The 25,163-nt window shown below is 32.8% G+C and overlaps 1 protein-coding gene across 3 annotated transcripts; it reads left to right on the plus strand.

Annotated features, from left to right (window-relative positions):
- The first annotated feature begins 10,836 nt into the window (after positions 1-10,836).
- LOC127730138 (GDP-fucose protein O-fucosyltransferase 2-like) lies at positions 10,837-24,889 on the plus strand. 3 transcript variants are annotated; one of them, XM_052238287.1, is made up of 9 exons: positions 10,837-11,016; positions 13,882-14,132; positions 15,131-15,255; positions 15,941-16,071; positions 17,245-17,311; positions 22,330-22,452; positions 23,242-23,422; positions 23,932-24,061; positions 24,531-24,889. In XM_052238287.1, the coding sequence occupies exons 1-9, from the start codon at positions 10,883-10,885 to the stop codon at positions 24,682-24,684; spliced, it is 1,296 nt and encodes a 431-aa protein (XP_052094247.1). In that variant the 5' UTR covers positions 10,837-10,882; the 3' UTR covers positions 24,685-24,889. The 3 variants fall into 3 exon arrangements, with proteins under 3 accessions (XP_052094247.1, XP_052094245.1, XP_052094246.1); XM_052238285.1 differs by lacking the exon at positions 17,245-17,311 and adding an exon at positions 20,570-20,642; XM_052238286.1 differs by lacking the exon at positions 17,245-17,311 and adding an exon at positions 21,194-21,266.
- Positions 24,890-25,163: the final 274 nt, after the last annotated feature.

Genomic DNA, 25,163 nt, shown 5'->3' on the forward strand with positions numbered 1-25,163 from the left:
CAGTTGGTGAAAATTTGCTGATAGGGTTGCTATCTCATAGACGTTTATTCTTATTTCTAAAACGTATTCCGGGGGCTTTTTCAGTCTTAAAACATATGGAATCAATTCAAATACTAGCGCTTTTTGCGGTAAATGCCTTCAGATAGACTTGATGCCAACTGTTTTGAAAGTAAAATCTACACAAATTTTAGAACAGGAACCAGAGGAAATATAAAAGAAAACACAAAGTCCAAAGTATCAATATTCAACTAGGTATTTGACACCATAATTGTATTGCATTAAATAAATGACTTTAAAAACGCAACACTAGATTTTTTTTCATCTTAAAATATGCAATATATACTTGTTAAATACTAAGTACCTATGTAATCATACATTTAATTCATTAACTCATCGTCCGAATAAAGTTTACAGCTCGAAAGTTGGATATTTTACGGCATGTTTTATGTTCAAATCATGTGGCATGCCATGGAAAGATGTGTTTTTTGCCTTATTTATGGATGTGTCCACCGTCGAATGCAAGGACATCTTGTAACCAACGCCTAAATGATTGACAGGGAGGTCAACCAGTTCTGTGGGAGCTGTATTGAATTCATTTTTGTCATTTCTGATTATGCATGCCTGTCTCGCCCATTGTAGTCTGGTTTTTTTTTTCTTCTTTCTTTTTCTTCTGCGGATTAAACTGTAAACCTTTACGTAAATCTCTCTAGAAAATAGCGTTGCGTATTGAAACTTATTGACAGTAACTTTTGGCAGGGATTTTTTTTTATCGACTTGTTAAGTGTGCTATACTTCACACGCAATTATTTATGTTTTCTAATTTGTTGAGGGTGGTAAAGGGGGGGGGGGGTGCTTGAACGAAAAAAACGTGAAATAAGACATAATTTCACGTTGAACGTAAAATAATTTCTGTCATGAACGTTGCACGAAAAATAAAGACTGTTGTGAACCTTTTGTGACTGAGTCACTGCCTTCTTGTATATATTAACTCTCTGTTTTACATGTTTTTCCCGATTTAGTATACACATTTATGATGTAAATGGTTTACGGCTTTTAAAAAAGTATTTCTTGACGATCCCTGCCAAGTATTTAAATTTTATTTGAAAAATACCGAGCACGCAAAATAAGCATTTGAAAACCACGATGCACGTTAAATTAAATAAGCAGAACACGTTGAACGAGGCACTTGTCTTGCACGACTGAACGTTAAATAAAAAAGTAAAAACACGTTGAACGTGAAATAAAAAACGGCGATCACGTTGCACGAAAATAACCCTTTACCACCCTCTTTGTTATATTGAAGTACTCGTTTCACGAATGTTCCAGATATTGATACATTGCATTGCTTTTTAGCTTGATGTAAAGTACATCAAGTGCAACCATACTAACATTATTGGGATTTGTTTTTATACTGCAGAAACGCAGCTGTTTTGTCTAACAATAAATTGATAATTAAATAGGTTTAATCTATGTTTAATGAACACTATTTTTGTATTGAAGTGCATGATGATTATATCAATCCATTTAGTAATAAATGCCTTTTAATAACTTGATGCTTAAGAAAAGGAATCAGATGGAATCTCAAAAAGAAAAGCCCATGTCTAAAATATCAACATTCCGCGATTTGTTTGAAACTATAAGTGTTTTTCGTGATAAATAAATTAAATGTTCAATTCAAATGTGTTTTAGAAATGCGAGAATCCTCGCAGTAAAAAAATGAAATGATTAATCATTGGAAAAGTGCATAGCAACAATTTACTGATAGTTTGAAAGGGATATTATGACCAACTTCTTCATTGTTCTGTACTACATGCAAACTGTATAAAATGCAGATTGTAGATATGCATTTTTGATTCAGATATCTTGTTTTAAATATAGGCACACAAAACAGTAGCTATAGTTTGTTTGACTTAATTGAGTAATATGTACCAACAAAAAGGTCATTGTAACATATATAAAAGAAAAGAAATTTTTTCATTTTTCTGCATTAATTCAAAATTAACATTCCAACTTTACGTCTGAAGCTCTTTAAATTATACTGGATTAAACTTCCGCACCCTTGTTTCTAGCGTTTTCTGTCCATTGTTGCAGACCTTATGGTGATTGATCTGTTTAGTTAAATGCAAATCATTTCTTCTTTGTCTCTATTTCTTTCTTTCTTTCGTTCTTTCTTTTTTTTCATTTTTTCTTTTCTATTCCAAGTCTTGTATTGTGGAACAAAACTGTTGTCGTATGTTTTCTTTGTTTCATACAGATTTCGAGATTAGTCTTTGAAATGAATTATTTATGCAAAATATATTGTAATAACTAGATATCATTGAGATGGGAGCCATCTTTGTGGGCCCCGCTTTGAATAATGTGTGGTAAAAAATTTGTATCTTTATCATTGGACATGGGGTTGTCATCTGAAACCAAAGTTTTTGACCTTGACCTTTGACCTAGGAAGTTGTACATAAATTATGACACACCCTCTGGTGTTGGTTTATATACATGTCAAGTATAAATTTTGAAATCATAACGGTTCTCAAGATATAGAGCGGACACAATATTTACCATAGGACATGGGGTTGTCAACTAAAACCAAAGTTTTTGACCTTGACCACTGACCTAGGAAGTTGAACATACATTATGACACACCCTCTGGTGTTGGTTAATATACATGTCAAGTATAAACTTTGAAATCATAACGGTTCTCTAGATATAGAGCGGACACAATTTGTTACGGACGGACGGATGGACAGACGGACGGACGGACGGACGGACAGACTGATCAATATAGGGAGTCCGCCATTCGGCGGGGCCCTAATTATGGTAAGAACTGCTACAGTACAACTATATGGTTTCCGATAAATTACATAAGAAGAAACGAAAAAAAATGCATATCAGAAACAACGAAAGACAATGCAAGACGCATTGCAAAGGACAAGTTGAACAGCACTGCGAGACTATATATATTTTGAGAATTATTACACAAATTAGAAAATTGAAAAATGATATCATTATTTTAGTTAGGTACATTCGTACATTATAATATAAAATAATACGTATAAGTGGGCTTCTTATATCTATAAACATCAAATTGAATGAGAAAAGTTTGAGCCCCCCAAAAAGGTTATGGGCAGAGATAAAAAAAAAAATCTGCATCTTTGGTTAGCTTTCTAGCAAAAAATTAATCAAAACAATTAATTTATAGGCGTCAGGTTTTATAGACCCGATATTATGGCACTTGTTTAAACCCCGGATGATGATTAATGACATTTTCTATGCAATTCCCTTGCAATATTTCCAACATATAAAGACATAAAGATACTAAAAAAGAATGTGACTCCTATGAAGACTTTATTTATTTGCATAATTTAGCAATATTCATCTCCTAGTCGTTAATATGAGTCGGGATTCTGTATTTTCGTATGTATATTTCTGCTTTTTATACGTTTATTCAAATACTGGTAGTTCTTTATTGATTCATTATAATATGTCATACCAAAAGAACCATTAGTTTCAGATAAAAAGTTACAGAATTAAGGATGAGACAAATACAAGAAAGAGGTCAATTAAAGATGTTTTTTTGGTAACAAACAAGAGACAAAGGTACATGCATTAACGCTAAACCATCGGCAATAAATTCTCCAACACAAATTTTGAGTTTAATCAAGTATTTCAGTATATTTAACATTGTTGACTTTGTTTAAGATTTAGATCGAAGTAACATGACAAAATGGTCGCCGATACAAATTGTAAATTCCATCTACAATTGTTATACTTTGTATAGAAAATCATACATCAGGTTATTGAACTATACAATGCACAGTTAACATGCTTTAATCAGAATTTTTTTTATCAATCTCTCTTGTAATATTCTTCAATTCATTTAGATGAGAATCTTGGCATTCAGTAGTCTTAAGTAATTGTAGAATTTACCAGCAGTCTTTGATAAGTATATTTCCATAATGGCGTACCATGAAGGTATGAAGCAAATAGTGCAGATATCTGAGTCAAAATTGTCGTATTTTAGGAGTTCCTGAAATTTGTGAAACACGCGATAAAGTTATTTCTGGTTGAATATTTACTCTCTATAATGAAGAATAATTCCTGACATAAAGAATAATTCCTGACATACAAGTAAACTGGTACTCTCGATTCCGCTCTTTAACTCACTCACTCACTTTCGCTCCTTCACTCACTCACTTTCGCTCCTTCACTCACTCACTCTCGCTCCATCACTCACTTACTCAATTACTTTCGTTCCTTCACTCACTCACGTTTTCTCCTTCACTCACTTACTCAATCACTTTCGCTCATTCACTCACTCACTTTCGCTTCTCCACTCACTCACTTTCGCTCCTTCATTCAGTCACTTTCGCTTCTTCACTCACTCACTTTCGCTCCTTCATTCACTCACTTTCGCTTCTTCGCTCACTCACTTTCGCTCCTTCATACACTCACTTTCGCTTCTTGACTCACTCACTTTCGCTCCTTCATTCACTCACTCACTATCGCTTCTTTACTCACTCACTTCTTCACTCATCCACTCTCATTTCCTGCTTACCCAGCGGAACCTCTCACCATTTATTACGTCAGGTATTTCAATTAGCTATCACTTTTGCTCCTTCACTCATTCACTTTCGCACCTTCTCTCATTCTCACTCACCGACTCAATCACTTTCGCTCCTTCACCTACTCACTCTCACCTTTACACTCTCGCTTTCGCTCCTTCACTCGCTTTACTCTCACCTCTCTCGCTCCTTCACTCACTTTACTCTCATTCTCTCGCTCCGTCACTTACTCTTACTCTCACTTTCATTCTTACTCTCACTTTCATTCCTACTCTCACTTTCGCTTCTTCACTCTCATTCTTCTACTTACCCAGCGAATCCTCTGTTTAGCATTCCTGTGTACATGTCACCGTTTAGCACAACAGGAATTGCAATTGGCTATCACAGTTCATGATTCTACTCCTTCAGTGTTATGTATACCACATTCATGACCATATCTGTCGATCACTGTCTGAATTAAACTGGTACTCTTCCCTTCAGTTTACCTTCATTAGGTTAGAGTACAAAGAAAATTTAACGCGACGAAATAAAGGGAGCTAACTGTGATAATCCCTTATATTTCATTGTAATTCTACAACATAACAAGACGGCATTTAACACATTATCAATAGAAAATATAAATTCATTTCACTTGTAATCAGTGTAAAAATATCAACATTATCTTACACTGTAATTTATATAATAAGGATTTTTCTACTGGATTAAAGGAGACAGTTTAAAGTAGGAAAAACAAATCTTTCTGAATCTCTATCTTTTAACGTAGGCATTTGGGGACAGGACATTTTGTTTAGCCCTCACTTTTTTTTCCATTATATCGATGACCGCTGTGGATAGTAAACTAGTAATTGATAGTAAATAGCAAATACATGTTATTTCTAGTGTATTTATGTTACTATAATACAGAAAAACGCAAAATAATTGAAATTAATAGAAAAAAAATAACGGATTTTGGTAAAAAATGGGGAGGGCTAAAACAAATTGTCCTGTCCTCAAGTACCAACAAAACCGGCAGCCGACAAAACGGGATAAATTAATGTTCTACGTTACTGAAACTCAAGATGAAATAACTACAAATATAAACTATATAAAAAATAAACATTTCAATTACCAACAACTAACTCTATCAAAAGAAAGCAAACGCAATAACAACGATTGACGTTAACACATAAGTCTTTCCCGTATTCAACACAAAGAACCTAACTGCTTGATTGCCGTTTTTTTTTTTTATTTGTTTTTTTTTTTCATCTGATGAATCTATGGGTGCAAAAGCTTACTGTCTTAACACGTCCTTGATTTCTTACTTGGTTTTTACCTTGACCATCTGGACGGTTGTCAGTGTGAAGCAGAAATCGCTTATCCTTCTGGAGAACATAATTGTGTCTGTAGTTTTATTAGGGTGCATGCTTGTCACTTGTTAATTCCTTAGTTTCTAAAGAAAGAACGGAGATATTATCATAGCTATGCCTGTCCATAATAAACAATGCGTTGTTAACGTTATTGAATCTTCAGTAATAGCGGGGCTACATACTAATCGCTACGTTTATCCGCCGTCACTTGTTATCTGCAACTCTTCCTAAGCCTGAAAACCGCCAATGTGGTCACGTGGTAGCGTGTTCGCCTCGAGTGCGGGAGGTCGTGGGTTCAAAGCCCGGCCGGGTCAAACCAAAGACTTTAAAATTGGTATTTGCTGCTTCTCCGCCAAGCACGCGGCATTAAGAAGTGAGAGCAAAGACTGATTGACTCGGTATCAGAATAATGTGTCCGAGTAAGGTGATAAGTCTTCCTGCGGACTATTACCTTGTGAACTAGCACGTTAAAAATCCGGCTCAGCGTGTCGGTCTAGTACAAAGCAGGGTTTCTATTCATATTACATTAACATGTTCTCGTCCTAAATATGCATATTATTTTGCCGCTGGACGTTAAACAGACATCCATCATCATCATCATCATCATCCTAAGCCTGAACGAATGCTGCCCCGTGCAATATTTCAAAGGTTACCTCCTCCCTCTGTCTACATGATTTGATTTGTGTAGATTATTATGTTTACTTGTTTTATGCATTAAGCTTCTGAATTGATAGACCTGATTAGTGTTATAAGTTACAGATGTAGAGTTGTTTTGAAAAATGTAAAACAACTCAAAAAAAGTAGTTTTGTGTTCTCGTGTGGAGGAAGCGAAATACTGTGAGACTTAGGTGTATATATCCAACGCAATCATAGGTTTGGACGTTGTTTTCAATTTAGACTTGTTAATATTTTTTCGTTTGGGCATGTTTTATATTTGCCTTTGGGTTTATATGATCCGTTCATCCTATTTCGACTCTTCAAAATTCAAGAGTCTATCCTAAATTGAGGTAAATTATATGGCCTTCCAAATACCCTCTTGATTCCTAACATCACTGAAGAGACATTAATTGTCGAAATCCGGATATGGTGTACTAGTTTTTACACCTTTTGTTTGCGGTATGATACCATCTTTTCCGCAAATTTATTGTTTTCTGTTTGGTATTAAATTAATAGTTAAGATTCATTTTGTTACATCTGGTGATCCGCTTATTTGGTAATCGCCAATGGCAGTCAGCAGGGTTTAAGAACATCCGTTAACGTTGTTCGACCTGCTAGTCAAATGCGTTTTGTTGAAATATACTTTGTCACTTTTTTGGTCTTTTGGAAAAGGTTGTTTGTGCTGTATTTAGACCCCTCTTCCAAGAAATTTGTTTTGCATGCACACGTATATAAATTGCGGTTTTTATCCAACGCAATCATATATAGGTTTGAACGTTGTTTTCAATTTAGACTTGTTTATATTTTTTTCGTTTGGGCATGTACTATATTTGCCTTTGGGTTTATATGATCCGTTCATCCTATTTCGACTCTTCAAAATTCAAGAGTTTATCCTAAATTGAGGTAAATTATATGGCCTTCCAAATACCCTTTTGATTCCTAACATCAATGAAGAGACATTAATTGTCGAAATCCGGATATGGTGTACTAATTTTTACACCTTTTGTTTGCGGTATACCATCTTTTCCGCAAGTTTATTGTTTTCTGTTTGGTATTAAATCAATAGTTAAGATCCATTTTGTTACATCTGGTGATCCGTTTATTTGGCAATCGCCAATGGCAGTCAGCAAGGTTTAAGAACATCCGTTGTTCGACCTGCTTGGCTAGCGAAGATGGCACACGTATATAAATTGCGGTTTTTATCCAACGCAATCATAGGTTTGAACGTTGTTTTCAATTTAGACTTGTTACTAATAGTATGTACATTCATATGTTTATATTTGTGCAAGTGCAACTGTTATTTTCGAGTCTCTGTATACATCATTTTAATTTGGATCAATTTATTGTGCATATATTTCATATGTTGTCGTTTAAAAAACACGGCTTTTTGTCTGTGTGTTTGCTCCAACGCTGGAGGAAAATACCTAAAAAAAAGAGGGAGATGATCAATACACAAACTCCGAAACCGATGATAATGACTGATAGGACATTGGGAAATCATTTTGTGTTTTGTGATTTTCAAACTATCACAAGGGAGCATTTCAAACTACAGTTTGCATACTACATTTAGGGAAGAGATACATATTGATTGATTTGATCTGGATGGCGGATAAGCGAAACAAAAAACAATGTCTTTTCGTTAAGTATTATAGATTCATCTATCGAGTCTCGAATATCCATACTGTGAGACCAACCGTATATAGTCCCCTTCCTGACGTGTTCAATTTTATAATTAATCCAAGCCAATATATAGAATCTAAGCCACAACAATATTGAATAAGGAACCAATAAGGAACTAATTGTTGTTCGGTAATAATTTCAAGATAGCGTGTATATATACTGCAACTAATAGCTACATCGCGTTGTGATGCAAAACAACAACGGTCAACCAAATCATGACGGCATGCGTAAAATTTTCAAAGGGATGACTTCAAATGCACCTTTTGTAAGCACCAATCCTCTATCATAATTAAGGAAATAATGATAGGAAACGCAATTAATCTCTTGAATATCGTATCAACTGGGAGATCTACACTCCATTATGCAGGCGCTGCTTGGATGTTTCTTCATAAAATTGGAAAGTTCCCAAAATGATATCTGAAATCGTCTTAAATTAGCTTTCAATCGAACTACATTGTCAAACTCTTGATGTCAATATATGAGACAAACTTAACTGCATCTGTTATATCCTTTATTTCAAGTTCGATGGGATAGATGCGTTCAACTATTTCTAAGTAAGAGGACAGACACTTTCATATAGCGGCGCGCGATGTTAAATTATGAGGCCAGCTTTTTTCATTCTTACTGAGAAGTTGCTTTTTGGAAGTCTGCTTCATATGAATAAACGAAAAAGCCGGCAAGATGAGGAGCACATGCAATTGGTTCTCATATAAAGGATGTATGTCTGTTGAAAAAAAACACGTCCTCAAAATGTAACAAATATGTTTTAGTTAAAAAAAAATAAGCGTCCTGATGATGCCAGTTTCAGAGAATTTATTTGTTTGATTCAGAGTTTTTTTTTCTTCAAAAGAATGATTTATTCCTTCCTAAATGATGACAAGACCATTGTATCTACGTTAACCATTCTTCTATATCTTTCAATCTGTCTTTATAGTTAAAGGTTTCCAGTATGCCATTAAAATGACATCTATTTGACCAAAATGTTCATTACTTGTAGAGACTGGTTAAATTATTTATGAGCAAAAGCATGTAAGTTACTCAAAACGATATTCGAGTCAATCTGTGTATAATAGACGATAGTGAGAAAAAATAACTTTTTGCGTGCAACTGTTGGACGATGTCATGGTATGATTGACAATGGGACGACTATCCTCAAACTAGTATATCAAATATGACATTTGGGAGACTTTTGTGTCTTTTGAACATATGCATGGACGATGCTGATTTAAAGAGTTATAATACTTCGTGATTTTAATATTTAATATGCCATCAAAGTTGCATTATCATACCTTCTCTTTTGAACTTGACCTTTACTAGTTGAATGATTTAAATCGGTTGTCAAATACTGCATTAAGAAAATATGTCCTCTTTATCTGAGTAGCCTACCTACTGCGACAAAAGCCTCGACTCAATGCTGAACTAAGAATCTCGAAAACCTTTGCAAATAATTTGTCCAGCAAAATGATTAAATTTCAAGATAATTTATACACTTTTCAGAATTGGAAAGTGATTGGCTTCCTTAAAAATGGATGACGCAAATCGAATCGCGGAGTTTCTGATTCATCTTGTGCCTCCTTCATGTAAAAAATAACACAATAACCGTGTGCTTAACACCAGCAATAGACAACTTAAGAAAGCCACTTCAAAACTAGGCAAGTGCTCAATGTAAGGAGCTTCATTTTATTGCATGATTTCTGTATAATAGATTTTTCAATAACACAAGAAAACAGAATTGTATGACATGAATAAAGTGCTAATCATGAATGTAGAGAAGGGATTAAACTGTTTTCGTTTCCGTAACTTTACCCGCCCCTTCTCTAAAAACAACTGACCGTGACTGTCGGCACTTCATTAATTGTTTAGTGGTATACATCAAACTGGAGCAAAAATGGTATTTCAAATTTGAGAATATGTAGAAGGGGTTTTTGAATTTTTAAAATATTTTACAATAAAACAAAAGCAATTAATTGAAGAAAAATTAACATTACATGCGTCACGTAAATATAAACACTGATATCATTGGTTCAGTAATCAGAGTCATTTATAAATAAAGTATCTTATAAAGAATTGGACATTCATTGTTGGAACTTTCATTATCCAGCTTCCCCTTTTTTGTTGAAAATCCATGATCCCACAATGAGTGTTGGATTGATTGATTGTTGGTTGCTTAACGTCCAGTGGCAAATATTTCATACATGTTCAGGACAAGAACAAATAAATAATAGATACAATACTGAGGTAGGTCCTGTATAAATAGAGGACATCCAGAATGAAGGTCGGTGAAATTCGGACTGCCACTGGAAAATGAGGATAAATTGGATATGGACAGAAATTCAGTTGTGTTGAGAAAATGAGTGTTGGCGCCAAAAACATGACTCAATGTATTATATTTCTCAGTTGGAACCTGGAACATAAATTGACATTTATACTATTCTCAGGTTGAAACAAACTCAACTTGATATTAAAGTCAAATTTTTGTAGAAAAATCTGGAATGTCATCTAACAGTACAAAACTATTGGGACATTTAATTTATAATATTAAATAATGGCGGGAATTGTTCTTGTTTCAAATTGAGTTACGTCCCTTTTATTAAACGGAAGCAGTTTATATAGGAAGCTTTCGTGGCAACACAGGATTAGAAAATGCAAATCAAGACACAATTCTGCATTGTATTGTTTAATACTATTGTATTAGCATCACATGCTCATGAAAAAGTTGACGTTTTCAAACCAGATACTCATTCGCACGTTGAATTTGGAGAGGCAAAATCTGTGAGGTTAGACTGCAAGACAGTGCAAATTTATGATCTCGGGTTACCAGAGACTTATACATGTAATACCATGTTTCTGGTATTATAATGTATGTAGACAGGCTGGTATTGTGCGATATACAAATGGCATACATTTCAGCTTCAAAATCGTGCATGATATGAGCCAACAGGCACCTGTTTCATGCGTTGGTAAAGGCCCCCTTTCTCACAGGCACTTGTTTTCTATCCATGGCAAGATCTACTATCCCTATATATTAGGGATAGTAGATCTTGCCATGGATAGAAAACAAGTGCCTGTGCCCTTTCTGTCTAAGCAAGGATACTATAAAAATCCTTGGTCTAAGAAAGAAAGAGATAGGGGCCTTTATCTTTGCATAAAATAAGTATCTGAAAACATGAGTCTGTGTGTCTATATCTCTAGAAAATATATTTTTTTGCATTCTATAAACTGTTCTAAGTTGACACATCAACATCAGATCAATCCAGATAATCGTGACATCATCCTAATGACTAATATATTTATACATTTAACATTACATGTATAATTTTTTACATGTTCATGTGATATTATCAATTTTATATTCAAATATAAAGACAATCAGAATATAAAAAAAAAGATGATGTGGATTGATTGCCAATAAGACAACCATCCACCTGAAACCAAATGACGTAGAAGGTTTTTAGCAACTAAAGGTCACCATGCACACGGCCTTCAACAATGAGCAGTACCTACATGTATACCCCATAGCAAGTCATAAAAAAGACCAAAACGACATATTTAAAACAATTCAAACGAGAAAACTTAGGCCATAGAAAAAATATATGTCTGTGTACGGTTACCCGACCGAACCTAATTTGAGCGCCAACCCTAAGTAATTTTATTTCCGTTGTAAAGTGAAAAATTAACTGAACCTGTGTCAAAAGCAAAGTTAGAGTTGCCAATAAATTTAATCAATTGCCTGATCCATCCCAATGTTCACAATCATGAATATGACAGCTGTTTTTAGGAAACTTGTGACTTTTGTGATGAAATAAACAATTTTCCGCCATTTTTTTTCCCCCAACTAATAACCAAGGGAAATAACCCAATCATTAAAAATTAGGGTAAACTCGGCCCATACTATATCATAGACAACTCGTACCACGGCAAGTCTCATGTCACAAAAAATAAAATGGAAATACCGACCTACCTAGCTTATTATTTTTTCTGATGTAACCTTAGACATATACTATTTTTTGGGCCTTACGGCCTGATTTATGTACAAAACAATAAACAAAAAAAAATATAATATACATGCACAGCGACAAATGACAACCCCTGAATTACAGGCTCCTGACTTTGGACAGGCACATACAGAATGTGGCAGGGTTAAAAATAGTTCATACTTTTTTTTTACTTTCTGACCAGATTTTATGTCCAACATGACCAAATAATGTTGCATCAAGGAATTGCTTACCTTGATTTCATATACCGGTATAATAGAATTTAAAGCCATTTTGATGTTTTATTGAAATTGTAGTTGTAAGTATGTTTGTTACCATTTATCATGTTTATAATTCTACTTGACACATATGTAAAGCAAAATATTGTGCTATGAAATAATATCCCCTTTGACAAAATTTTATGATTTTAGAATATTATATTTTGTCAGAGGACAATTCTCCGATGAAAATTTCTCTATATATCGACAAAATTTCATAGTTTGATTGTTGTGAAATTTTGTATGGTTAAAGGGAGGTTATCTATAGTAATGTTTTGTCTATATGGAGACAATATTTCATAAAACTATTGTCATGAAATTTTATCTTGTTAAAGGGAGGTTATAGAAATTAATATTTTGGACAATGATATCTATTATCATTGAAGTGTTATATTTTATTGATTATAACAAACAAACCAAGTTAAATAGATACAAATGTATAGCTGATAACTTGTATAAAAAGTTTGTACAAATTTGATTACCTGATTCTTTAACTTCTGTAATGAATGTAGTTTTTGTTGAGCCTGCGAAATTTATTTTGCCAAAGCGTGACATAGCGTTCCTAGATTTTGTTGTCGGCGTCGTCAACATTTAGGTTCAGTCTGAGATTTTTTGTACATCAATAACTTTGTCAAACCTACATGGAATTTTATGAAATTGGGACAGAAGCTTGTTTATTACCAAAATACAGTATCCAGGGCAAAATTTTGAAAATCATTTTTCCATATTTTAATAATAATTATAAAATTAAATGGACTTAGTTTTTTTTACAGTTAACTTCAGATTTTGTCTTAAGTTAAAGTTTTTCAGTCATCATTAACTTTGTCAAACCTTCATGAAATTTTATAAAATTTGGGCAGAAGCTTGTTTATGACCAAAAGACAGTATCCAAAGCAAAATTTTGCAAATATTGATTTTCATTTTTCCGTATTTTACTGACAAATGGACTTAGTTTATTTACAGTTAACACTCAGGCTCAGTCTGAGGTTAAAGTTTTTCAGTCATAAATAACTTTGTCAAAGCTTCATGGAAATTTATGAAATTTGGACAGAAACTTGTTTATGATCAAAATATAGTATCCAGAGCAAAATTTTGTTTTTTTTAAATTGCTGTATTTTAATGATATATGGACTCACTTTTTAAAGTCATTATTACACTTTTACACTGACAGCAGCAATCGTAGGCTAGACACTGGGTTCCGCAGAACCCCTTACAAATTTTATTTTATTAGTATTGTTGGTTAGATCTTTTAGCCTGTATGAAGAATTCAGCTGCTTTATAATAACTAACATTTTCTAAATTGCTGGTCATTGCATCATGTCCATGATATCTGATGTTGACGACAGTTTTAAAGTAAGACAGTTTATTTATAAAAAAGTTTCATTTATAGGTACTTGCTGTATGATGTTAACCCAGGGGAAGGTTTTAATCTAAGACGGGATGTTTTTATGAGAGTTGCAAATTTAGTCAAATTTTTGAATGAAGATGAACCTTGGGTTCTTGTACTACCGCCATGGGGAAGACTTTACCATTGGAAGTCACAAGACCTCAACCAGATCAAGGTCAAGTGGTCAACTTTCTTTGACCTTGCAAGTCTAAGAGAACACATCCCTGTTATTGAATTTGAAGATTATTTGACAGGTTTGTAATTTATTTTATCAAACTTGAACTATCGTATATGATCATGCATTTATTGCAGTGACAGTTTGCTTATTCAGATTGCACATAATGAAAAATAGTAAAATCATAAATTTTTGCATCCATTTTTTCATGTTTATTATTGCGATATAGTTTGAACAATGAACAAAAATGGGAGATTAAGTATTGCCATTACAGGAAATGCTACAAACAAATATAGCTATCAAAATTTGAAATGCAAGTATTTATTTTTGTGAAACCCATCCCGTGTCATTTTGTGCAATAACATAGAACAAATTTTTGGGTTTACAGTAACAGTTTTACTTCAGTTCTGGACATTAAAGTGCATATAAACCTGACAATTTCAAATTATCTGACATCAAAATCTGAAACAACTGGAAAGAGACAAGTATATTCCTCACTTAGTTCACATTGTCTTAAAATAATAAGAACATCACTCCTACACCTAATGCTATTCAGAGAAAACAACTCCAAAACACAATTGGACATCTGTGCAAAAGAGAATGTTTATTAGCAAAAACTAGGCATATTATTGCATTTACACAAAAATTGGGGTGATGAATACAACATACAAATCATGCACATAGTGACAGACTACTAAGATGAGTGTATTAAACAATACAATAGAAATATATAACACCATAGTGGGCAAATACAAAATCCTGAATAAAATAGGATGACTTGAAAAAAGAAGCAGAAATTCCACATATCAACAAGAAAGTTCCTCAGGAAGATTAAAGACAACTGATCTATATGATAAGTATAACCTTGAAAGGGAAAGGGTAAGAACATGATCAGACAGAAGATAATTTATAGGGTTCTTCTCTCTTTCATGTAAAAAGTTCACCAAAGGGGAATAACTTAGATTATTTTTTTTTACAGCATCATATTTTTGAATTGATGTTGTTTGATATTTTATCATTCTAATTTTTATATATTAACTGTCTTAAATTGTATGTAAAATCATTTTAAAATTATAGTAATGGGAGAAGAAGTAGTGGAAGAAATTTATTACCTTCAACGATACAAAGAAGGATGGACTAATGGAAAGTGGGAGGAAAAAATGGACATCAGAGACTGTATAGATAGAGTACCTTACCAAAAGGTAATTTTTGTTTTTTGAACCTTGGACAAATGTAGTAGATCGCATCAAACAATGTAGGTGTTACTTTTTGGCATCATTGTCAACATATAAGTTTAAATGTTTTCAACATCAATTCCTCTTTCTTGTCTATGTATCATGTGTATTGAAATTGAGTAAAGGAGCAGGTATGATTCAAGAGCCATTATTTTGTCCTTGAAATTGCAGGAAGAAAAATTCTTTTAAGCCTTTTAAGATATTAGTTTAATCCCAAAATAAAAAGAATGATACAATCTGAAACTTGAGTACAGAAATGTTATTTTGTTTGTCACCGGAATGTCATAAACATTGAAATTGTCATATCGGACCGGTACCAAATACAGCAATTTTAAAGTAGTGTTGAATGTCTAGACTTGAATAAGGACAAAAAATATACACAGATTGTGGATCAGTTTTCATATGAAGGGCTTAGACAGATATTTATTATGAACAAAGGCTGAATGCATTTATAAAAAATTAATATCCTGGCAAATGATGCATTCATATGACACTTTGTCGTCAAATTTTTTTTTTTTTTTTTTATGTAAAAAAATAGCTCTTTGTATTTCTGTAAATATTATTTTTTTTCTTAGAGCATTCAGTTCAAAAGGAAAAAAGTTGACGGTACTTGTATAAAAGAATATGTTGTTACGAAATGATTATTTTTAAGGATGACGATGGTAAATGGAGAGGATGGTTTTTTGGCTATGAGAATGTTTATGCCAAAAAGTTTGCTTGTCTTTCTGTACAGAGTGAGGCTGGTAATATGAAGTCATTTTTGATGAAAAATACAACATCAAGGTTAGTAGAGTTATTTCTCTTTCTATGTTTTGCAACACAGCTATGTTTGAATAATGTACAGCCATGCTTAAAAGCTGTTCAATAAAACATATATAGAACCCAGGAAAAGGCACTTCAAAATCTCAATTATGGGTGCACGTGGGGTGTTTTGTATTATGAAAATGTAAGAGAAATTAATAAAATTGCCTCTATAGGTGGTTACCCCATTTTCAAAGTGCCCTTCCTGGGGACCATGTTTGTTTTAATAGAACAGCCCCAAGTTAATATGTGTTTCAAAATTTTATTGAGTTTTTAAACAGAAAGTTGATTTGATAACATTGTTTTCATGCATTGACCATTTCAAATTTGTCCACCTTTGTTACAAGGAGAAATTCCAAGCTTACTTCTGCTTCCTTTTGACATATTTGGTTGGAATTGTATTAAGATATTCCTGTGGTGCTCCAGAAAGCGGAGGAATCTACTGTTAAGAAAGATAGATAAATACCATGAAATACACAATTCGTTAATGTTTGTGTTTAATTTAAATCCATTCTGATATTTTCAACTATTAATTTAACTCTGATTTCTGAATACTAATTATTAATTTTAAATATTTTATTTTTAATACTCTGTCATCTTATATATAACTATCTTTTCTTATAAAAATCCTTTTCAAAATAAACAATTCATGTAGAACTTGGTTTATAGTTTTTAAAAATGAAGTCATTTACAAAATCATGAAAATTGTTAATACATGACCAAATGGTTTGTGGTTTTTAGAGTATTTATGAAGTAGAAAAAATTCATGATTAGCTTTGTTTTTATTCTGTACAAGTGTTCACTGTTGTTTCCTATTATCATTGTGAACATTGGAATGAGGGGGTGGGAAGCGGGATTCACGGGGTGGGAACTGTGGGAAGAGGGAGAGTAAAACTAGGGTTTTTCTGGGGAATATTTTTGACCGATTTTTATCTGGGAGTAAGGGGGGAGTAGCAGGGTAGGGAGTTGCCTTATGGGTTGGGAAGTGGGAATCCACCCCCTCATCTCGAGTTACAGTTGAAATGTTGGTGAAGGAGTTTGAAACTTTGGATTCTTCACATTCACACTCGACTCTCACATGACTATTTTTGTATTAGACACATGTGACTCTAACAGGTCAGCATGACAAGAGCCTTTACAAGTATTACATTTTAGGTCTGTGATGTTAACAAGAGCAGAAACTCTACTTCATGATAGATTTGGCAATTCTGTTTATTGGGCTGTGAGTAAAATTTTGTAAGATAGAAATGGTCAACCTTTGGTACATTTTTGGAATGATTATCTTGTATCAAGTGCATGTAAAACGGATAGATAGAGGTGGTTTCCGGTGTATATACTGAAACATTTATTGGTAAAGGTACAAAAAATGAAAAGTTACTCCATAGGACAGATAAGTTGTTACTGTTCATGTTATGACTTCAATTTTTTCTTGTTTCATTGTGGAGTGGGAAAAGATTTTTTCTACACAGAAATATGCTAAATATAAAACTCAAGTGTCTGAGAATGCAACATCTCAAGTAAAAGGACCGTTGAAACAACTCTCTCATAGGTTTATCATGGGGAAACAATCAGTGACCCTATTTGAGTTACCGGTATGAGTGGTAATCAAATATCTCCATTCCTTTCTCTAATTGGTCAGAACCTATTAATTGATATATTGTTATGATTGTTAAACTGTTTTTCTCTTCCTGCATATGAAAGATGACATTAGACCAGGGCTTCCAAAAAATATTTGAGCCAGCTGGACATTTTTTTGTCTTATCCCAATTTTAATCCCTTAAGACTTAATAACAAAAGGCAATCATGGTAATCAGTTGAGCATCATACAAACAATGATTGACATAGAAACGATATTAAACTTGACATTTGATATAAATTCTATGTGGTGACATAAACTGTTAAATTAACAATGCATCATTCGAAGTGTGCAACATCAGCATACCAATATCTGCTTTGACTCTTTATTTGTGAGTTGGGCGGAATGATTTTATTTATTTTTCATGAGAGCACTGATTAAAAAAAAGCTCAGATTTCCCTATAATCCATTTTGAAAGCTTCTTAATCTTTTGTGTTACTACAAGAAATTTTATTATATATTTAAACATGTTAAATGACAACATTTGGTAAAATTGGTATATATTTGGTGGAATCAAAATCTACAATTTCTAATTTAGAACAGTGAATGAATTTTTTATATTCAGTTTTTCCCTAATTTAAATGTTGTACCTGACATATTTAAATTGTACACTTCGCATACAGGTGATTAATTTTTTTTTTTTTTTTTTGGTTGGGAAACTTAAGTAAATTTGTTATAGGTAAAATTTTCAACCAAGGGCACAATGTACCTTTTTCCTAAAATTTTGAACAAACTTACAACTGAAAGACGGCTGTTCAACTATTTATCCCAGTTTGTTTGTTCCAATGATCAGGAAAAAATTATACCAATTATACAGTATTGTTGCACAAATTTTTAGCCATGTACCAGGACTGGTACATATATATTAGGGCCCCGCCTAGTGACGGGTCGCCCTATAGTGATCAGTCCGTCCATAACAAATTGTGTCCGCTCTATATCTAGAGAACCGTTATAATTTCATACTTTATACTTGACATGTATATTAACCAACACCAGAGGGTGTGTCATAATGTTTGTACAACTTCCTAGGTCAAAGTTCAAGGTCAAAACTTAATACAGTGCTTCATATCAGCTTATTCATACAAATTTTTTACCACACGTTATTTACAGCGGGGCCCACAGAGATGGCTCCCATCTCAATGATGTCTAGTTTTTCCTGTTTGTGAAGCATCATCATCACCAGGCAATCCCAGATATGTAATAATAACCATAATTTAAAAAAAAAATTTTGTTTCCTAACGTTTGAAATAGTGTTATAAACCATCAGGAAGTACAGCTTTTGTATATTTGAATGTACATATAGTTTGATAAATAAATTTGCAAATGATCTATGAACAAACTGCCAATAGATGTAATAAGAGGAACTGTGAGTCTCTCTCCCCCCTTAATGGAATGGCAAAGTTTATAATATGCATAGGAAAACTCCAAAAATAATGAAGAAGGATAAAAAACAAAATAAAAGGCACACATTGGCATTATATATTGAAGATTATGAGAAATTTTCATAAAATTTTTATCAGGGGTTTAGAAGAAGACCCTGCATGTACATTTCTTTGTACCTTTGCATGTGATTGTCCAATTTATTTCCTCATTAGATGATTTTTTGGCAAGACATGGGCTTTGTTATTGTGACCAGCCATGAGATTTTCAGGCTTATGGATGTACCAGGAACAAAATGAGTTTTTTTGCATTTTTATGTTATATACATAGATTCAAAACACCCTGACAAGTTATTTTGCTACATTCTGCAAAATAACTGAATTATGGTCATTTTTCTTAATTTTTTTTCAATTCAGATCAATGCAATGAAATCTAAAAGATAAATTGTGTGATTCTAAACGGGATTTATACCTAAATTATTAATTGCACGTACATAATATACTTGTCTTGTATATCTTAATTTAAGATTCAAATTTCCCCAAGTCAAGAAAAAATTTTATTTTATTTTACCACACGATATAATTAGACATTCAAAAACTGGTGCCCCGATAATGCTACTTGACTTTACATCGACGTTTTCTCATTATGACGTTCACCGCCATAAGTCTGGAAATGTCATGGCGGGTCACATATTTGCACACTACAGTGTACATATATATCCACATCTCCTTTATTCCTAATCAGATAATGAAAGAAAATTTCTCAAGCTCTTAACCATATTATGCAAATACTTATATTAATGTACATAATGGTGCATTGTTGTTTGTTTATGTATCCAGTAACCAAGTGCTTATACATAGGAAATGGAATTATTGACATAAACCCAAATTGGATGTTAGTAAGACATTGGGAAATCATTTTCTTTTTCAAACAAATGTCCAAAGAATCCAAACTGAATATAAAAAGCAAGGATAACAAACTACAATGTGTATGCTGGCTTCAAACATTGTCATACACATTAATGTAATTTGTGTGAGAAGCAAATCACAATAGTTTATTATTGTAGCTAAAAGCCATGATCGCTCTCAGAAAATAATCATAAGGATCTTATGGGAAAGATTGGTCATTTTAAATTTTTGAAACAAATGAGAAAATATATATGGTGGGGATTGGTGGCCTATAATTGCTTACATCCACTAATTTGAACTCTGGTTGCCTCATTGGCAGTCATACCACATCTCCTTTTTCATATAAAAAGAACTCCTTTGTAAATTATTTATCAAAGTTGAATACAAAGATTTAATCTGCCACTTTGAAACATATACTGGTACTTAGAACAAGTCGATAACTTGCACATAGGTACAAGGTAAGGTTTAAGGCTTCTTTGATCCTTAAGATTTATTAAAGCTAATCTTTATTGTGGCAAAAGCTAAGGTTTGAAAACTGACTTTTATCCCACTACAGGTCAGTAATGTTAGAAAGAGCTGAGCAAGTTATACATGGACAGTACAGTGAATTTAGTTCTATGTTTTGGATTGTAAGTCACATTCATTTTCCCACCTGTGGATTTTCATAATATTTTTGTTGATTTTTTTTTGCTTTCGCCATAATAAATCACTATAATATATGTTCTCACAGACTTTAATGTATCAATATTTCAATAAAGAATCGTGTCCATCATTTGGATTGTCAAAAAGATTCAGCACATTATAGAATTTACTACTATTTAGATCATATATTCAATATATTTGATATTTTATTGATTTATTATGGCAATAATAAGTTTAGTTCAAAGAAAACAGTTGGAAGAAATGTCCAGTTGAATTGGGAAATGATATATATTAATTTGACTGACCATAATCACTTTTTTATTAGAAGAACATTCATCTTCATTATTAAAGAGACAAGTCTTGGTTATGTTTTAAAATGTTTGGAGTTTTTTTCAGATAAAAATTTCTTCATTATAAAAAACAAAAAAAAAGTAATCAACAAATATTAAATGTGCTATTCAGCTGGACATTTGAACAGTAGTTTTATTTTTAAGATGTATTTGTCAAACAGCCAATATCTCATGGTTATCTCCCTTAGGTCAGTCATGCTTGATAGAGCAGAACAGCTCATTCATGGAAGAAGTGGACAGCATAGCACCAATTATTGGGATGTAAGAAATAAGTTTTGATGCTTTGAAAGTTCCCATTTGGATATTGCTAAACAACTGGCCTATTGGTCTACAGAAATTAAATCAAGTTTCAGGCATAATTTTGGGGTGTTAGTACTAAATAATTTAATTTTGGATGTAACGCGTCTTCTGATTGGCTGACGTTGTTTTGTTTATCAGCTCATAGACATAATTTTGTCATGTGACCGTGACGTCATCAACGTTTTTTCATGGTTTACTCAGGTTTGAAATGGAATTTAGAATTAAATTATAAGAAATGACTGTAATATTTTTTCTGTCTATTCGAAATAACATAAAAAATGTGGTGCACACTTTAAAATAACCCGCTACGCGGGTTATTCAGTGTGCACCACATTTTTGATGTTATTTCTTCATAGACAGAAAAAATGTTACAGTCATTCCTTAAATAATGCTCGAGACTGTTCTTAGGGAGAAAAACAAAATTACATTAATAGGAGAAACACTAAATAGAGACATTGTTGATCAATCATAGACAACCTAATAAAAGTCATACCCAATGATAAAAAGGAAAAATTGGTTCCCGTTCTTATCATTTGAGGATTTTGCTTTGTTAAGTAACAGTTTGTACATACCAGAATTTGCTTTTTACAAACTCCTGTTTTCATATCTTTTTATCGTGGCCTTGGGGACTGAGTTGTTTCAGTAGTTTATCTGCTGTTTCACTGGCCTTTCATCACTGAGGTTGAGAGTTCGAACCCTGCACTTGACAGGTGCGTTAAACTCCAATCTTAATTGACTAGGATTATCAGATTTATTGTACTCACCAATAAGAACTGGTCCCACGATATATCCAATAGTGCTGAAAGTTGCATTAAGCTGTCATTTAGCACCAACAGTCAGTCATATTTGATATAGAACAATAAACAAGTGACATACTCAAGGAAAAACATACATAATGTAAACATTGATTGAAAACATTACTTAGATTACTTAGATTAAAATTCAAATTGTGTATAGTAATATAAATCTTTAATTTAGTGCAGTATTCTTAAGCTTGTAAGATGAATATGGAATTAATTTTCAGGCCAGAAGGAGCATGGTGTTTGCGAAGCATTTAAGAGATATTGGTGATGAGTTTAGAAGAGAGTATCTTGATTCTACTGATGAAAATGATAAAACAGTTCTTGAAAGTTGGACACAAATGAAGGTTTGAATATGTCTTCTCATATTGATTATACACTTGCTCTTGATACAAATCTTCAAGGATGTTCCAAGTACAAAATGTATCTCATTATGGCAGCTCTTGTTTAACATTATGTGTAATGCATTAATTGGAGCTTTCCATAGGCGAGGGGGGCATTAAGTGTTACCCTTGACCGTTCGTCCATCCATCTTTCCGTCCTGTCTTTCCATTCTTCGGTCAGTCCAATTTTTGTTTGTTTGAAGCTTGAGCAGGGGCATTCGTGTCCTCAGACAGAAATATTCTTCTATTATTATGGGCTTTTTTTTTCTTTCCATTACAGTACTATTTGTGTAAAGAAATTGATAGAACTGTTGTGATGACATATTACTAAATCATATTAAGGATGTTCGCTACTCTGTTTCAAAATAACAAGCTTTTTAAAAGACTGATATAAATTGATAGTATACAAATAAAGAAACTACAAAAGCAGGATTGTTTTCGAGATACAAGCCATTGAAAATTTGGCGGGAAATAATTCTTTCTAGATTTTTCATACATTTAACATTGGCAACTTTTTTCTTTCAAAAGCGATGAAAAAATAACAAGGATTTTATAAGATTTTCAAAGATGACATTTTAAACTATATGTAATCAAATTATGGAGAGAAAAGTAGGTTTAATGGGCGAATTTTTTTAATGGCACTACATGGGTAAAACCAGAGGATTTCGAATATCTGACAAAAATTCAAAAACCCAGAGGAGCGAACGTCCTTTTATATTAACCTGTATCATGTTTATTTATATCTTGTTACAGAAGAATCATGGTGATGCAAAAGGTGGTCCATACATAAGTGTACATCTACGGAGAAAAGATTATTTGTATGCACATAAAGAACAAGTTCCAAGTCTCAAATATGCTGCCAAACAAATTAAAGAATTACTGAAAAAGAATAAAGTGAAGAAAGTATTTATAGCATCAGATTGTGATGAAAATGGTAGGATCATTTATAAAATATTTCATCTAGACTAATTTTAGTGAAAGTCTTTCAGAAATCTTTGATTAGAGTCCTAAAGTTTAAAGTTTTTACTGAAAGAGATATTTATTCTCTTTTGTCATGTTGGTTTATGTTTCCAGACATTTTAGTTTATTGAAGTATGTAGCACCATAACTGCTGTATTTAAGAAAATATCTTTCTAAATTTTGTTCAATAACTTTTTTAAGACTTTGGGATCAAGGTCCTTTTTTTCAGCAAAATTTGTGAAATAGGATGTTTAATCATCTCCTACAGTTTTCAACCAAGATCCCTGAAACTTCACAGGACGATTTCACATATGTTGAAGTTCTGCTATTTTGGAATTGTTTTAGGAATTTTCTCTTGTTTATCCAGACTTGGGAACTTAAGTCATTTTTCAAAATATTTAAATGTTCAGTATAAAGCATTCTCCATTGTTCAAGAAACATTCTGCCCAACCCTGCCATTTGAGTCTTTGATCTATTTTACAGATTTTGAAACACTGAAAGGTTTTTTTAAGAAAGCAGAGATTTATCGATACAAGCCAACACAAGAAATCAGAGAAAAATATAAAGATGGAGGTGTGGCAATAATTGACCAATGGATAGCAGCCCATGCCAGGTATGTGAAACTAGACTGAAAAAGATATAAGAAGATGGTTTTGAAAAGAATCTTCATAATTAATGGGATTTTGATAATAGATTCTTTTAAACTGATGTAAAAGTAGATGTCATTTTATTGAATGATGCAGTTCCGTCTGCCATCTAAGTAACACTTGTTATATGACATTATATACACAGATTAAGGATGATTTTTATAAAGTTAGGCATAGTACCTTGGTAATCAGTAGATTAAAGTATTCTAGTTTTATTTTTAATGTGTAAGAAATGGGCATACATTAAACTCAATTGTGTTTGAAATAATTAATCTTATAACCAACCTAAAGTGAAAGATTCAATCTAAATATCTGTGCAATTTAACATTGTTTTATTTGCTATTAAAAGGCAGATTTGTTGATGTAGTTTTTTTTTTTTTGCTCCAGAAACCAATGTTTTCATTCAGTAATCAATACATCATTCTTCTATTTTAGACATTTTGTCGGAACTTACGTGTCAACATTTTCCTTCAGAATTCAGGAAGAGCGAGAGATTTTAGGATTTGATCCAGAAACAACATTTAATAGATTGTGTTCAGAATCTGAAGAAGAATGCGAACAGCCCTCTAAATGGAAGATTGTTTATTGATATTATAATTTGTTGATTTTTTGTTATTTCTCCCACATTTACAATTATACCATAGTTCTGATTATGTAGGTTAATTTATGTAGTTTTCTGATTATGTAGGTCAATTAATGTACTTTTACTTAGTTAATTGAACTATATTTATTGATATAAAAGTGTAAGATAAATGAAGAACAATTTTTTCCCATACTTTATGTTATCAGATATTATTTTTAGCTCACCGGGGCCCTTCGGGCCCCATGTGAGCTTATGCCATCACTTGGCGTCTGTTGTCGTCGTCTGTCGTCGTAAACTATTTCAAAAATCTTTTCCTCTGAAACTACTGGGCCAAATACCTTCAAACTTTAATTAAATGTTCCTTAGGGTATCTAGTTTATAAATTGTATCTGAAGTTTTGATCCATCGACAAACATGGCCGCCATGGCTAAAAATAGAACATAGGGGTCAAATGCAGTTTTTGGCTTATATCTCAAAAACTAAAG

Source organism: Mytilus californianus, unplaced genomic scaffold (assembly GCF_021869535.1).
Source record: "Mytilus californianus isolate M0D057914Y unplaced genomic scaffold, xbMytCali1.0.p SCAF_2, whole genome shotgun sequence".
Classification (NCBI taxonomy): domain Eukaryota; kingdom Metazoa; phylum Mollusca; class Bivalvia; order Mytilida; family Mytilidae; genus Mytilus; species Mytilus californianus.